The sequence below is a fragment of the Prosopis cineraria genome, unplaced genomic scaffold (genome assembly GCF_029017545.1).
Source record: "Prosopis cineraria cultivar Desert tree isolate PC_DT_omini unplaced genomic scaffold, ASM2901754v1 PC9, whole genome shotgun sequence".
Lineage (NCBI taxonomy): Eukaryota > Viridiplantae > Streptophyta > Magnoliopsida > Fabales > Fabaceae > Prosopis > Prosopis cineraria.
This window is the reverse complement of record NW_026555340.1, coordinates 32248030-32260706: the sequence shown is the minus strand read 5'-3', so window position 1 is coordinate 32260706 and position 12677 is coordinate 32248030. Positions and strand designations below refer to the sequence as shown.

The 12677-nt window shown below is 39.9% G+C and overlaps 3 protein-coding genes across 3 annotated transcripts; all 3 read left to right on the top strand.

Moving 5' to 3' along the window:
* Positions 1-264: 264 nt before the first annotated feature.
* On the top strand, positions 265-1808 carry LOC129320760 (uncharacterized). Its single transcript, XM_054966344.1, has 2 exons — positions 265-559; positions 649-1808. Exons 1-2 carry the CDS (start codon positions 473-475, stop codon positions 1072-1074), a joined length of 513 nt encoding a protein of 170 aa, XP_054822319.1. The 5' UTR covers positions 265-472; the 3' UTR covers positions 1075-1808.
* A 4757-nt stretch (positions 1809-6565) lies between these two features.
* Positions 6566-8414, top strand: LOC129319336 (uncharacterized). Its single transcript, XM_054964369.1, has 3 exons — positions 6566-7138; positions 7618-7859; positions 7958-8414. The coding sequence occupies exons 1-3, from the start codon at positions 6629-6631 to the stop codon at positions 8202-8204; spliced, it is 999 nt and encodes a 332-aa protein (XP_054820344.1). The 5' UTR covers positions 6566-6628; the 3' UTR covers positions 8205-8414.
* Positions 8415-11018: 2604 nt separating this feature from the next.
* LOC129319232 (FCS-Like Zinc finger 15-like) lies at positions 11019-12266 on the top strand. Its single transcript, XM_054964233.1, has 2 exons — positions 11019-11452; positions 11536-12266. Exons 1-2 carry the CDS (start codon positions 11253-11255, stop codon positions 11732-11734), a joined length of 399 nt encoding a protein of 132 aa, XP_054820208.1. The 5' UTR covers positions 11019-11252; the 3' UTR covers positions 11735-12266.
* The last annotated feature ends 411 nt before the right edge of the window (positions 12267-12677 follow it).

Sequence of the window (12677 nt, the reverse complement as noted above, 5' to 3'; positions counted from 1 at the left end):
TGGATCGGCGGATTAGAAGGTTTAAATAATTCCCGTTCACGCGTGAAGCTAGGTTGAAGTTGTCATCCAATCAACGAAAAAAGAAAGAAAAAGAATTTCACTTCTTTTATCACAACAACTTGACATGGGAGAAAAATAGCGAGTCAGTTAAGTTACATTGTCCCGCATCCATGACTGTTTCACTGACATTCAGATGCGTTTTCTCGTGACGAGTGTGTGAGGAGAGGACATAAATGTGATTTTCTTTTAATAAAAAAAAAAAGGAGTGGGAGGAAGTAAATAAATAAAAAGGGAGCATGGGGAAGTCTCAGAGACGTGAAAAGCATTTACTAGGGTCTACCAGCGGCAGCGGCAACGGCAACGGCTTCTCCCTGTTCGCTCCTGCCCTCAACCTCACTAGTTTCTCATCTCCTCGTCCGTTTCACCCCTTCCATAGCATCTATTCCCCGAAATACCGAGCAATTAGTCACGAATGTCCGCCAAATCCCCCGTCTTCCCAATGCCAGAGCCTCAGCACTTCAGTGACTATGGCTTTGACCCCCAGATTGATTATTTTCAGGTCCATCTCTTGATCCCTCCGTCTCTGCGTGTCTTTGTGTCCTTTTCTTCTTCCTTTAATGATCCGTTCATTGTTGTTGGCGAAAGCAGGTGCTGGAAGAAGCCATGAAGCACAAGCGCGAGACTGCAAGATCCATAGACTCCATACACTTCAAGCTGCAGAAACCCATCTCTAAGGACGAGTCCGGCAAGATTCACAAGCCCAAAAGGAAGCGCTGGTGGAAAACTGCTCTCCTCTTCTTCAAATGGAGGCGCGCTCATCAACAACGGCGAGATGTGGATGACGACGTCCACCGGGCCAGGGCTCGCGCTTTCAGGGCCTCCTTGTCGGGACCCGTGTACTTGACGGAGAGCAGGAGCGGGTCGACCACACCATACCTGCCCACCAGCAGGCCATCTTCGGGTCCGCTGGCCAAGGGCGAGCTGGATATACCTTATCTGAGTCTCCGGCAACTCACAATGGAGCAGCAGCAGAGGATGTCCACCTCGGCCGTGCCCTTATACTTGGTCACTTGAGCAACCGCTCGCCGCTTTCGAACTAGCTGTTTAACCGTGTCTACAGCAACTAATTGTAGCTATCTATTCAGGGGAAATGGGTTAAATTTATGATGTGGGCCGTGGATTTATTCTCTGTCTGGTTTTTTATTTTTTATTTTTGAAATTTCGATTTTGGCTTTTGGATCCACTGGAGAATGGATGGATCCTCCTCCTCGTCCCTGTGGGATTCAAGTGTTGGTTACTTGAATTTTTGAGGAGAGAGATGCTAGTAATATCGGGTTCTCTCTGATCAAAGTCTGGTGATGAGTATAAAAAAGGGGGAGAAATATTTGAGTATGGAAAACGGAAAATAAGGGAGATGGAAAAACAGGACAAAGACGATAGCAGGAGGGTGGGACCCCATGGGGGCATGTAAAACCACCAGGAAAGAAAGGCCACAGGACCCGACCAGTGCCCCACCCCGTCCCAACGGCGACGTTTCAAGATGGAGTAATAGAAGTGTCAAAACTCAAAAGGCGAGCGGCGAGCCATACTTCAGTTCAGTGTTCAGAATTCAGAGGGAGACGTGAAAGCAGAACGACAACGAGTGCTCAGGGACTGATGGAATTTCAGAGCGAGAGTCCCTGAACCCGGGACGGTCATAGGTCATAGCATAGGCACCCGATGACGATGTCGCAACGGAGGAGGGTAAACAACTAAACATGCAGTGTGGGCCAACTTTATTAATAATAGATTGTTAATATTGATATTAATTACTATCTCGGTCCTACTATACACTTTTTCTTAATCCAAGTTTGTTGATGAAATTTGATCAAATATTTATCACCCAATTTTAAAAGTATCCTTATGCTTTTCACTCTTAATTCATGTCTTTTTATTATCCATCTTCTCAACCAACCATGTCAATCATAGTTTTGAAATTTTCTTAAAAAGTTTAATTTAATTTTAATATTTAACTGATTTTATTTTTTAAAAGTTTTAGAAAAAAATAGTAAATATGGCTTATAAAAACTAAATTAAAAAAAAAAAAAACTGAAAGGAGTCGTATAAACAAATATCGTTTATTCCGCTGAGCTGTTAAATGCCCTTGCGGTCTGCAGCTGTCTTTTAGTGACAACTCGTGTGGCGTTGGACGCTCCTTGTGCTGCAATGGGTAGAGGGATCCCACATTGAACCATTGAATTTTTTTTTTTTGGTGTTCAACGATTCATTGAATTGAATTAAAATGGAAAGTAAAAAATATTGAATTAAATTATTTTTTCTTTCCAACTAACTTATTTTTACTGATGGATCTATTTTTTGTCTAAAAAAATTGCAGATATATTATTTTCAGATACATTGCATGGTTTTTATTTTTGATATTATGAGGAATAAACAACCTGCGTTGTTTTTACATGTTATGAAATACTAGTTAAACATTGTACATTTTATATAATGCTATTATACAGTGTTTCTTGAATTTTACCCTTGCATTGTTTTTTAAATTTTAAATACAGTAAATGCCATAACAAAGATTGCTTGAAATTGGTTTTCAAATGGAAGCAATTTTTTTCTAAATGAAGATTTTTATGTTTAGTTTTATATACTTAACATATTTTTATTCAATCAAATCAAGATAAATGAATTTTTATATATTAATAACAAGAGTTTGTTATGAAATAACATACAAAAAAATCAACATGCAGTGACTCGCTATCTTAGAACGATCTCGCTTCATGCCACGGAATTCCTACTTCATTCGACCGTTGGTCAAGTAGTGACTCGTGATGTATATTTCCTTATTAAGGAAAAAAAGTAATGAGGCGTGTTTGAAGAAAAATCTGGGTAGAAATATTTGAATTTTATTTTTGGACCAATCATTTTGATATCTTTGAAATCAAGCCACTCATGCAATTGGTATAACATTAACTTGAAGATCAATGATTGATGCGACAAATGAATGAAAATGCCCTCGCGTAGTTGATTTTATAGCTCAATTGCAAATCATGAAAATTTATTTGTAAATTTTGAAAGATCAACTGTGAAAATGTTGAAAGCTTCGGATGAACACCTCCCAACCTATCAAAGGTAGATCTTTTCGTCCCTGGCCTTGGATGAGAGTTTTTGGAAGGGACTGATTACACTACTGTGGACATCATCCAGGCACGCAGGAGGGGATTAGTGGAAGAAAGAGATTTGGATCATCTGCAAAATACATCATTTGGCATTGGCTAATACTCATCTTCTTAAATGGGTGGCTCCCTCCCAAAAACACGATACGAGTAGAGGTGGACACCTCTTTGAATTAACAGAACAATGCTACTTGCGGTGGCTTGGCTCAGAATTTAGAGGGTGAATGGATGAAAGGTTTTGTTACAAATCCGGGCAACCTTTCTATTGCTGTAGCCAAAGTCTATGCTATTAAACGTGGCCTGCAATGCTCAAGTCTCGACATTGAGAAGGCGCTCATATACTATGATTCATTGGACACGATTAACCTCATTCATAGAGGTGTAAAGACTGATCATCCTTTTGCTGAAGACATAACAGAGGCGCAAGAGAACATTTGTACAGACTAAAAGATCTCACATGTTGCTCCCAAGGCAAACGGATTCGGATCCCATGCATGGACTAGGTCCACGCGTGAAATGCAAGGCGGCATGTGGCAGTTTATTAGACATTGATTATATCAATGGCTAAAATTTTGCTGGTTCCATTTTTTTTTCCTAGTGTTTATTCCCTCTTCGATTCAAAGCCCCTGGTGCAATTCTTCAATAAATCATACTCTTTTTCAGCATAGACGCAAACATAATCATCCTCTTTCCAACATATGCATAAATAAAAACATCCTCTTTTCTCAACATAAATAAAAATAAATCTCAAACATTACAATAAATGGCAATCACTTCAATTTCTTATTTTTTCCTTTCCCTCAAACAGCGTGACAGAGAAAAACAATTATACATAGAAGGGTTTGTTAACAGGGGAAGTCAAAGGAAGTAAAAACTACTGGCGTCTTCAACACCCACAAAGGTCGATGACTAAAAAAACAATGAACAACAATTAACAAGCTTCTTGATGAAATAGAGAAATGGGTTTTACCCCTAAAATGTGCCGACTAAACAATGAAGGAAGATGAAAAAGTTACTATAGTCTATGCACCCACTGTTTTATTGAATATTGTTAGCAGCATAAAGATTTTTGAGTAGATTTAGTCTTACGCCTCTCATGCTACCACTTGTCGCCATATATGCATTCCACGCAAAGAATTCAAATACAAGACAAACAAGTGTGTTGATTTCTTAGCCAAAATGGCCCGTGATTGTTCACATGAACTAGATTCTTTTGTCTTTGTAAACTTTTTAGCTAATTGCTAGCCTAACTAATGAGGAAAAAATGTGTATTGCAAATAAATTGTAACTTGTAAAAGTTTTGTAAATTATGAAAATGTGTTTAAGAATCATCAAAGCTCATTATAAATCCCGGAAGCTTAGATATAAAAGTGCACTTTTATTTATTTTTTTGTTTTGAAACCTTGATCCTTTTGACCTAATTTCTATCACTTGACAATTTTTTTGCCCTTCAATATTAGTTTTTCCTCCTCTGATGGTGGTTAGTATAATTTTCGCCAACAGTTAAAATGTTCCTAGTGGGATCAATATTTGAATTCATGGATTCATCAACAATTATTAACCCAGAACAGATAAATGAAAATAAAATACGCACCGATGCACGACAAAAGGTACTTGCACGCTATTCAATCTCATATAACATGTTATTTCCAATAATTGAAAAAAATTCAATGAATGAGCGGATAGAAAAGAATGATAAAAGCATAAAACCTGTGGAGTTTGGACATGCCAGATGGCAATGGCGACATTATTACAAATATTTTTACAAAACTTGATGATTAGAGATGGTAAATTGAACAGGGTGAACACACATAAAAAGTTATATAGCCAAGTACAGTTGTAACAAATCGGACTTCTGTGTTTATTTGATAATTGTGTTGTATAATAACAATTTATTTTACAATGAAATTAAGAAGAAAAGAAAATGAGGAGTAAGAAACCAAAGTAGTAGTCTGTAATACATTTACAAGAAAAATATTTTAAAAAAATATGTACACGATAAGTAATACGGACCGTTAATTAATTAGGTTGATATTTTAAAAATATGGAGAGCGCCTTTCAAAGGTTGAGCGGCCAACACGCTTTCTGACTATTATTTGTTGATGGGACGAAACCAGAAGAATCATTTCAGTTCTCAGGTTGCCATTTTTTCATGCTGAGCGAGCGAAGGAGGTAGACTGAACGACGAAGACGAAGAAGAAAGGAGGAGGAAGCCGAGCGACTGAACTAATAAGAAGAAGACTGAACAGTGAATGGCCGGTGAAGATGAAAAAGAAGGAGACCGTGCTGCTGCAGCGTCTCTAAAGCGGGTGTCCGTGAAGCAAGTCACTGAACGAGCGAGAGTGGGGGGCAGCGATGGTGACTGGTGAGTCAGAGTCTCACCGAATCAAGATAATGGTTTACGAAGAAATCTGAATTTTTTTCAATATAAATAATATTTTGAGCTAATCCAGATTAACTCACGGGCTCTCTGTACAATGGCTTCTTCTCAAGTATGATCCGATCCTGAATGTGGGCCTCCGAAGTCGTAACCTGCTCGCTGCCGCTTCGATAATTTTCGCAGTGAACTGAAGTATCCTTCCCCATCGTCCAAAGTGACGCGCTTCCTTGTATGGCATAGTCTGAACCGCCGAAATTTAATCTAGACTAATATTTTTATTTTTTATTTTAAATTTATATTTTTAAAATATAAAAATTGTAAAAAATTATTAATAAATATACTTATCAATCTAACTTTAGATTTAATATAAATGCTCTAAATTTAATATTAATATTTTTTAATAAATTTATTGTTCTGTTTAAAATATATTTAAACTGTCTAAAATATGTTTGAAAAGTTAATTTAAATTTTTATATTAAATTTAGATTATTTATGTTAAATTTAGATTATCAGATTCATAAGTATACTTATTAAATTTTTTTTATATTTTTTATTTTAAAAATAAAAATTAAAAATTAAAAATTAAAAAATTAAATTTAAATTGTTTAGATTACCTCTGTTTTAAAGAAGAGATAAAGGAAGCTCCTCTTTCAAAGGAGGAAGCTCAGTCCTTCTGATGGGCACAATTTTGAATTTTCACAACACACGTGATTCACATAAAGATGCTCCCCGCTTGCTCTTTTGGGCCCTTGGGCCTCGGTCACATTTTTTTTTGGGCTGAAATTCACGCTTCCCAACTTAATCGATTAATTAATATGACGAAATAGAAAAGGCAGTGAGTCCTTTACTTATATTAATAATAATAACAACACTTCACATTTTTTAAATTAAGATTTCTCATGAAAATAAGATACTGTTGATTTTTAAACTAGTGGCATGACACGCACGGGGGGTAAAAAAAGAGACAATGATTTACGGCGGCAGATGGCTTTTGCTTTTACAACGAAAAAGAAGCAAAGAAAAGCGGGGGGCATCGTCTCACTTGATTTGTATAAAGCCAGGAAGCAACCTCCAACAGAGGATGGCCAGCAAAGCAAGCGATACCCACGCGTGCCGGAGCATGGAGGGGATAGAGCACAGAACAGTAAGCGTGAATGGAATCAACATGCACATAGCAGAGAAGGGTCAGGGCCCCTTGATCCTATTCATCCATGGCTTCCCTGATCTCTGGTTCTCGTGGCGCCACCAGATCGCAGCCCTTTCCTCCTTAGGCTACCGGTGCGTGGCTCCAGACCTCCGTGGCTTCGGTGACACAGACGCTCCGGCCGCACCCGCTGCCTACACCAGCCTCCACATCGTCGGCGACCTTATTGGCCTTCTGGACGTCATTGCGCCCGGTGAAGATAAGGTGTTTGTGGTCGGACATGACTGGGGAGCCATCACTGCCTGGTATCTCTGCCTCTATCGCCCTGAAAGAGTCAGGGCTTTGGTTAACTTGAGCGTCCCTTTCACCCCCAGGAACCCTAAAAGAAAGCCGCTTGACACCTTAAGAGCTGTGTATGGCACTGATTACTATATTTGCAGATTTCAGGTGTACTTCCGACTTCCGACTTGCTTCTGTTACAACTGTTAGCATTTCCGTGATAGTGATGTGTAGGAGAATTACAACATATTTAATTTTAGTTTAAATTAGTGGGTCAAGCGCTTTATGGCATCAATTCATCACATCCTCACTATGCCCTGCCTACATGCCTGGGTTCGGGAATTTTAATTTATTTGTCATGGAAGCTTTTGATCCGAGGGGGGACATGTTCTGTCTCAATAACTACATTTAATATATTATCTGATCGACTTCCATCAAGATTGGAAGCTTAAGCTAGGGGAAGAATTCAGTTTTACTTGCCGTGTTTTTGACTCGAAGCCCCCCTTCCTTTTCCCCCCAACAGGCAGGTATTCCATTAACTTCGCCCCGAAGACAAAGCTCTGGTTAATTAATCACAGAGGATGTTCACTGGTGTAGGTTTTGTGTAGCTAGTAATATAGTTGTTGGTTGTTGCTTCATCATTACAGGAGCCTGGAGACATTGAGTCTGAGTTTGGTCAAATTGGCACCGAGAGAGTTGTGAAGGAATTCCTGACATACCGCAACCCTGGCCCACTTTATCTGCCAAAGGGTAAAGGGTTTGGACATCCACGCGATGCTCCCATTGTGCTGCCCCCATGGCTATCCGAGGAAGAATGCAACTACTATGCCACCAAATATGACAAAACCGGCTTCACCGGGGGATTGAACTACTATAGAAATTTGGATCTGTATGTCATGTACAACTTTCCTTTTAAAAGAAAAGAAAGGGTTGTTTTTTAATCCATTCTAGAATAGAATTGATGATAGCTTCTGTTGAATATTGCAGGAATTGGGAACTGACGGCCCCGTGGACAGGTGCTCAAATAAAGGTGCCGGTGAAGTTTATAGTGGGTGATGTGGACTTGACCTATAATGCGCCGGGAATGAAAGATTACATTCACAAGGGAGGGATGAAGAGAGATGTGCCGCTTCTGGAGGATGTAGTTGTGATGCAAGGGGTGGCTCACTTTCTCCATCAAGAAAGGCCCCTTGATATCAACAAGCACATCTATGATTTCTTTCACAAGTTTTAATGTTATTTCTGTTTGCATCTTCGTCCTTCACTTCTGCTTGTGTTTTCATCCTTGTCCTTCAGTTTCTTGTTGAGTGTGGGTGGTTTATGCTGATCATTTGTGAACAACTCTTGTGCTTGCTGATTGTTACAACTAAATCATCCTAAGTGACTAATCTATTATTAACGAACCTTATAGTATTTAAATGCAGTGCGTGGGATCTCAAATTAATTCGCCCTTTCTTATGTTTTTTTTTTCTTGGAAAAAGATACGGGGAAAAGCAAAAGCATCTCCCCAAGCTGCAAAGCAAGCTTGGGATATGGCACTGTTATGTGGAATAATTAAGGACCCTTGGATAAACAATCCTGTTTCGTTTTGGATTTGACACAAGGAGAACAGTACTTCAAGGATCAATGCAATGCTATGACGAGCACAAATATAAAAATGAAACTGGTTAGAAATTGTTCAACAGTCTGGTCAGCGTAAAAACTAGCCTAACTTTGGAGATTAAGACCCGAATGCTGAACAAGTGCAGATTGGCAGTCTGGCAGGGGGTGAAGGGACGCGCGTCTATTAAATTAAAGTGTGCTATGAAATTTAAATATTGATATCTGATTTGTTCTCAAGCTGAGAAGAGGCTGCATTTTTTGAATCTCCAAAAGCCATCGTTGGAAATTTAGACTCGTTGACGGGTATATGTAAAATGGTTTCGCGTCCCTGCAATTTTACACGACAGATCAGATGCTCAAATATATCATTGCCATGCGTAGTTAAAAATGGGATTCAGATCATGAGAAGCATCTTCGACTCCTTTGTTCATTCTTCACTCTTGCATGAACCAACTCTCCCAAAATGGTTCACATTCTCTCAATCCTTCAAAACCTCAAAAGAACGAAACTTGTGTCAACTTCCCCTTCGAGGTCCCTCAATTACCGAGTTCACATTGATTTTCATGCGTTACAGTTCACACCAGCGAACTCAAACACTATCTGCAATTCTGCATGTAAAAGCATCGCCTTGGTTCAGAAGAAGCGAACATGCAACAGCCCATACGAGTATTTGATATAGGCATGATATTATCTTGCTCAGGATCGATCCTTCTTCTCTGGTTTTCCCTTTGAATTTGGATTTTCTAAATTTTGATTATTTATTTTTGTTGATTTAAACTGAAAAATGTATAGAATGAATAAAACTTTTTGAATGGGGCTCGTACAATCCTTTCACTCTATCCTTAATCCTCCTCTTTTGAAATTGACCATAAATGTAAGATAATTTTGCTTCCATCCTCCGATCCCCTGGAGGAGACTGAACAGAGTTTAGAATGAATTGATCTAGAGAGTGTTGTCCGGATGTTGGTGTCCAAACAAAGCTGAACAATCCTTTGTATTTTTTGTTATTAATTTCCAGATGATGTCGATTCTTCTTCATCTGTCAAATCCATCGTCGAGCAGTGCAAAATGATAATGATAACAACACCACCACCACCACCACCAAGCAAAGTAGGGCGCTCCACCAGGTTTTGGGCCTTGGAATACTAATGAACGGATCGAATACTAAACTTTGGATCAGTTGCAAAATCCTAGTCATAAATGCACTTATTTGTGGAAATATCAGCGCACGGCGTAGCTTTTCTATGGAGTTGTTGCGTGGGTATTTCTTTTTATAAGTTAGGAAAATCATCCAAGCACAGCCCAAAATTTAAGGAGTTTAAATTAGATGTAATTTAGCTTTTATCCATTATATATATAGCATTTTTCGAGCGAGTTATAGGATATGGATGCGTTTTGGCCAACCAGAAAAATAAAAAAGTACAATAGATGTGTTGAAGATAGGAAGGGAGTACAGAGGAGGCAGGAATGACATTTGTCGACGGGGAAGGCGGCTTTGGGCGTGGAATCTTTTGTACTACGCTGGGTGCAACCACGCATATCCACCCCTAAGGGTGGCCCTCCTTTTCCCCCTAGGTAACTTCTTTTACTTTAAAATCACTGCATTACTGTAAATTATAAAAACAGTTGCAAATCATATTGTTCACGACAATAATACCATTCACGCTAGGCTTCATGCCGGGCCATCTCCCCCACCCTACCAAATCATACTTTCACGTCATATTCACTTGTCCTTTTCACTCCTTCCAACCATTCTGTTCTTTTCTGCAACCTAATTGGTTTTACATCTCATGCGTCCCAAAATGCCCAACCTCAGATCGGTTAACCGCTTCATCTCCTTGACACACAAATAGACATACACGAAGCTAGAGCTTTGATGGCTCAATAACAAGGAAGCACCTCATGAATATAAAGGGAGAAGTTGAGAGTTCTGACCCTGGAGGGTTTGTGCAGTTTGCGTGAATTCTCTTACCATAGTAAAAGGTTGGTGTCTGTTTGCAAAATTAAATCTACACACATGAAATAAATGCTGGTCCTTCATCATTAGGGTGGGTTACGATGCAAGATTGGAAAGAATGCAACAAAGAAAGAAAACATGGATCATTTTTGCGGAAGAAGCCGATTGTGATAAAAATTCTGGCAGTTGAAGGGAAAGCTAAAAGATAAACGCGCAGTCAGTGTCTCATTAGTCTGTACTAAATGGACTAACTCTGCCAGCATGAATACTGTTCATCCACGTAGGACATACACGTATACCATATGTATTTTGAAGCAATACCATCCCATACAAGATTGCGAAGAAATGGAGGATTAAAAAGAGGCGTTATATTAATCGATAATGGCGGAACAGAGGGCAGGCGCTAGTACATGACGAAAAGGTTTAAATTATAGGGACGCATTCTTCCTGGTTCTTGGTGCACGCACTTGAACAGAAGGAGCTGCTCCTTCGTACCATGATACCTTTTCCCCTCAGCAACCGCATAAATGCAAACTAAACCCCGCTACGTGGCGCTCAACCGGCCCGCATCAGTCAAATCTTTCTTTCTCACTGCTGAATAGCTGTAACTACAGCGGAACCCACCCACCCCCTCTTCCGTACAGTCACCCCCCTTTCTCCCCTGCTCTTTATGCACTGTTTCCATCCAGATCCACCCAGCTCCCTCGGTCATCGGCAGGAACTATGGTGGGTTTGAGTATTGTGTTGGAATCCCAGAGAGGTGTTATTCCCACCAACACCCCTCAAGTCATCAACAAAACCGCCATCTCCATCCTCCACAACGAGACACCATGCTCTTCAAATTCCAACCGCTCCGCTTTCCTGGACCAATGCTTTCTCTGCAGGAACAGGCTCTCCCTCGAAAAAGACATCTACATGTACAAGTAAGTACTGTTCTCTCCTCGCAAACCCGGGATCTTTTATGGTTCATTGTGGATGTCCGCGAGCTTATTTTGCGGCCTTGCAGGGGAGACAAGGCCTTCTGTAGCCAGGAGTGCAGGTGCAAGCAGATGTTCATGGACGACGACGACGACGAAAGCATTGACATAGAAAATTGTTCTTTTGCTGCCATCAGACCCCGGTCTGCTTCTTCGCCCACTTCCCCGGCCCCACGCTATCACCGGAAACCACCAGAAAACCGAGCTGGCGGTGGCTTCGCTTACTGAGACTGGGAGAAGCCTTTTTGTCTTTTTTTCTGGCAATGACATTCCAGTTTTGCCCTCGCTTTATTTTGTAATGGCCCGTCCTTTTGCTTCCTAGTATGAAGCCAACACGCCCTTCCCACTTATCATCGTCATCATCAATTTCCTTTGGCTCAAAAGCTATGAAAAGTTGAAACGTGAAGCGCACTCTATTCTTGTGGCCTGAAAGTGAAACCGTAGGGTTACTGGAAATATATTGTGGGACAGCCAAAGGGAAGGGCACTCATGGGACCTTGAATAACAGAGAACGTGACTTTTGTTTAACCCTTCAGGGGGGGAGTATGCATGATGCGAGATGCGAGATGCGAGAAGCAATTTAATCCTTAACTAATAATGATAGAGATGGTTGGGAGGGGGGGTAGTCTTGTGGGAGGGAATGGTGTTTGTTTTTTAACCAAAACGACGATGCAGAATAGTGCTTTGGGTTTTCTGTCTCTGATGTGATGCCAACTCTACCTGTGTTTGTCGCCTTCATTCATTTGGCTCATTCCATATTTTCACAAGCTAAGTTATCATCTTTATTCGGCTTTTTTTTTTTTTGTCAATTTTCGGTTTTGCTCCATAACTGGTACATCTTCATGCAATAGGTATGTGTGTACCGTCGATCTTCCAAAATATTTGAATTTATGTTTAGTTGAGGACAAGGGCTTTAAACATAATAAAAGCAGGATATATGTAGACGCACACATATTACCACCTAAGATAAAAACTAGTCTCAGGTCGCTGATGGTTGGAAATCACCCTCTTGATCATTGCTAATAGAATAATCATTTTCACGTGATTACAGGCGGCAAATAGCAAGTTGAATCCCTCGTTATATTTACCCATGTATGGACTTTTTAAGAGAAAATGTTTGAATTATTGACAGTTTAACGTGTTGGAGAAATATTGGTAAATCACAACTGTA

What these genes read in the sequence shown, in the direction of transcription:
- LOC129320760 (XM_054966344.1), top strand. Translation starts at nt 473, where the DNA reads ATGTCCGCCAAATCCCCCGTCTTCCCAATGCCAGAGCCTCAGCACTTC. An exon ending in CCCAGATTGATTATTTTCAG is followed by an intron (nt 560 to 648) that starts GTCCATCTCTTG and finishes TGGCGAAAGCAG; the next exon opens with GTGCTGGAAGAAGCCATGAA.
- LOC129319336 (XM_054964369.1), top strand. Translation starts at nt 6,629, where the DNA reads ATGGCCAGCAAAGCAAGCGATACCCACGCGTGCCGGAGCATGGAGGGG. An exon ending in ACTATATTTGCAGATTTCAG is followed by an intron (nt 7,139 to 7,617) that starts GTGTACTTCCGA and finishes TCATCATTACAG; the next exon opens with GAGCCTGGAGACATTGAGTC. An exon ending in TACTATAGAAATTTGGATCT is followed by an intron (nt 7,860 to 7,957) that starts GTATGTCATGTA and finishes TGAATATTGCAG; the next exon opens with GAATTGGGAACTGACGGCCC.
- LOC129319232 (XM_054964233.1), top strand. Translation starts at nt 11,253, where the DNA reads ATGGTGGGTTTGAGTATTGTGTTGGAATCCCAGAGAGGTGTTATTCCC. An exon ending in AAAGACATCTACATGTACAA is followed by an intron (nt 11,453 to 11,535) that starts GTAAGTACTGTT and finishes GCGGCCTTGCAG; the next exon opens with GGGAGACAAGGCCTTCTGTA.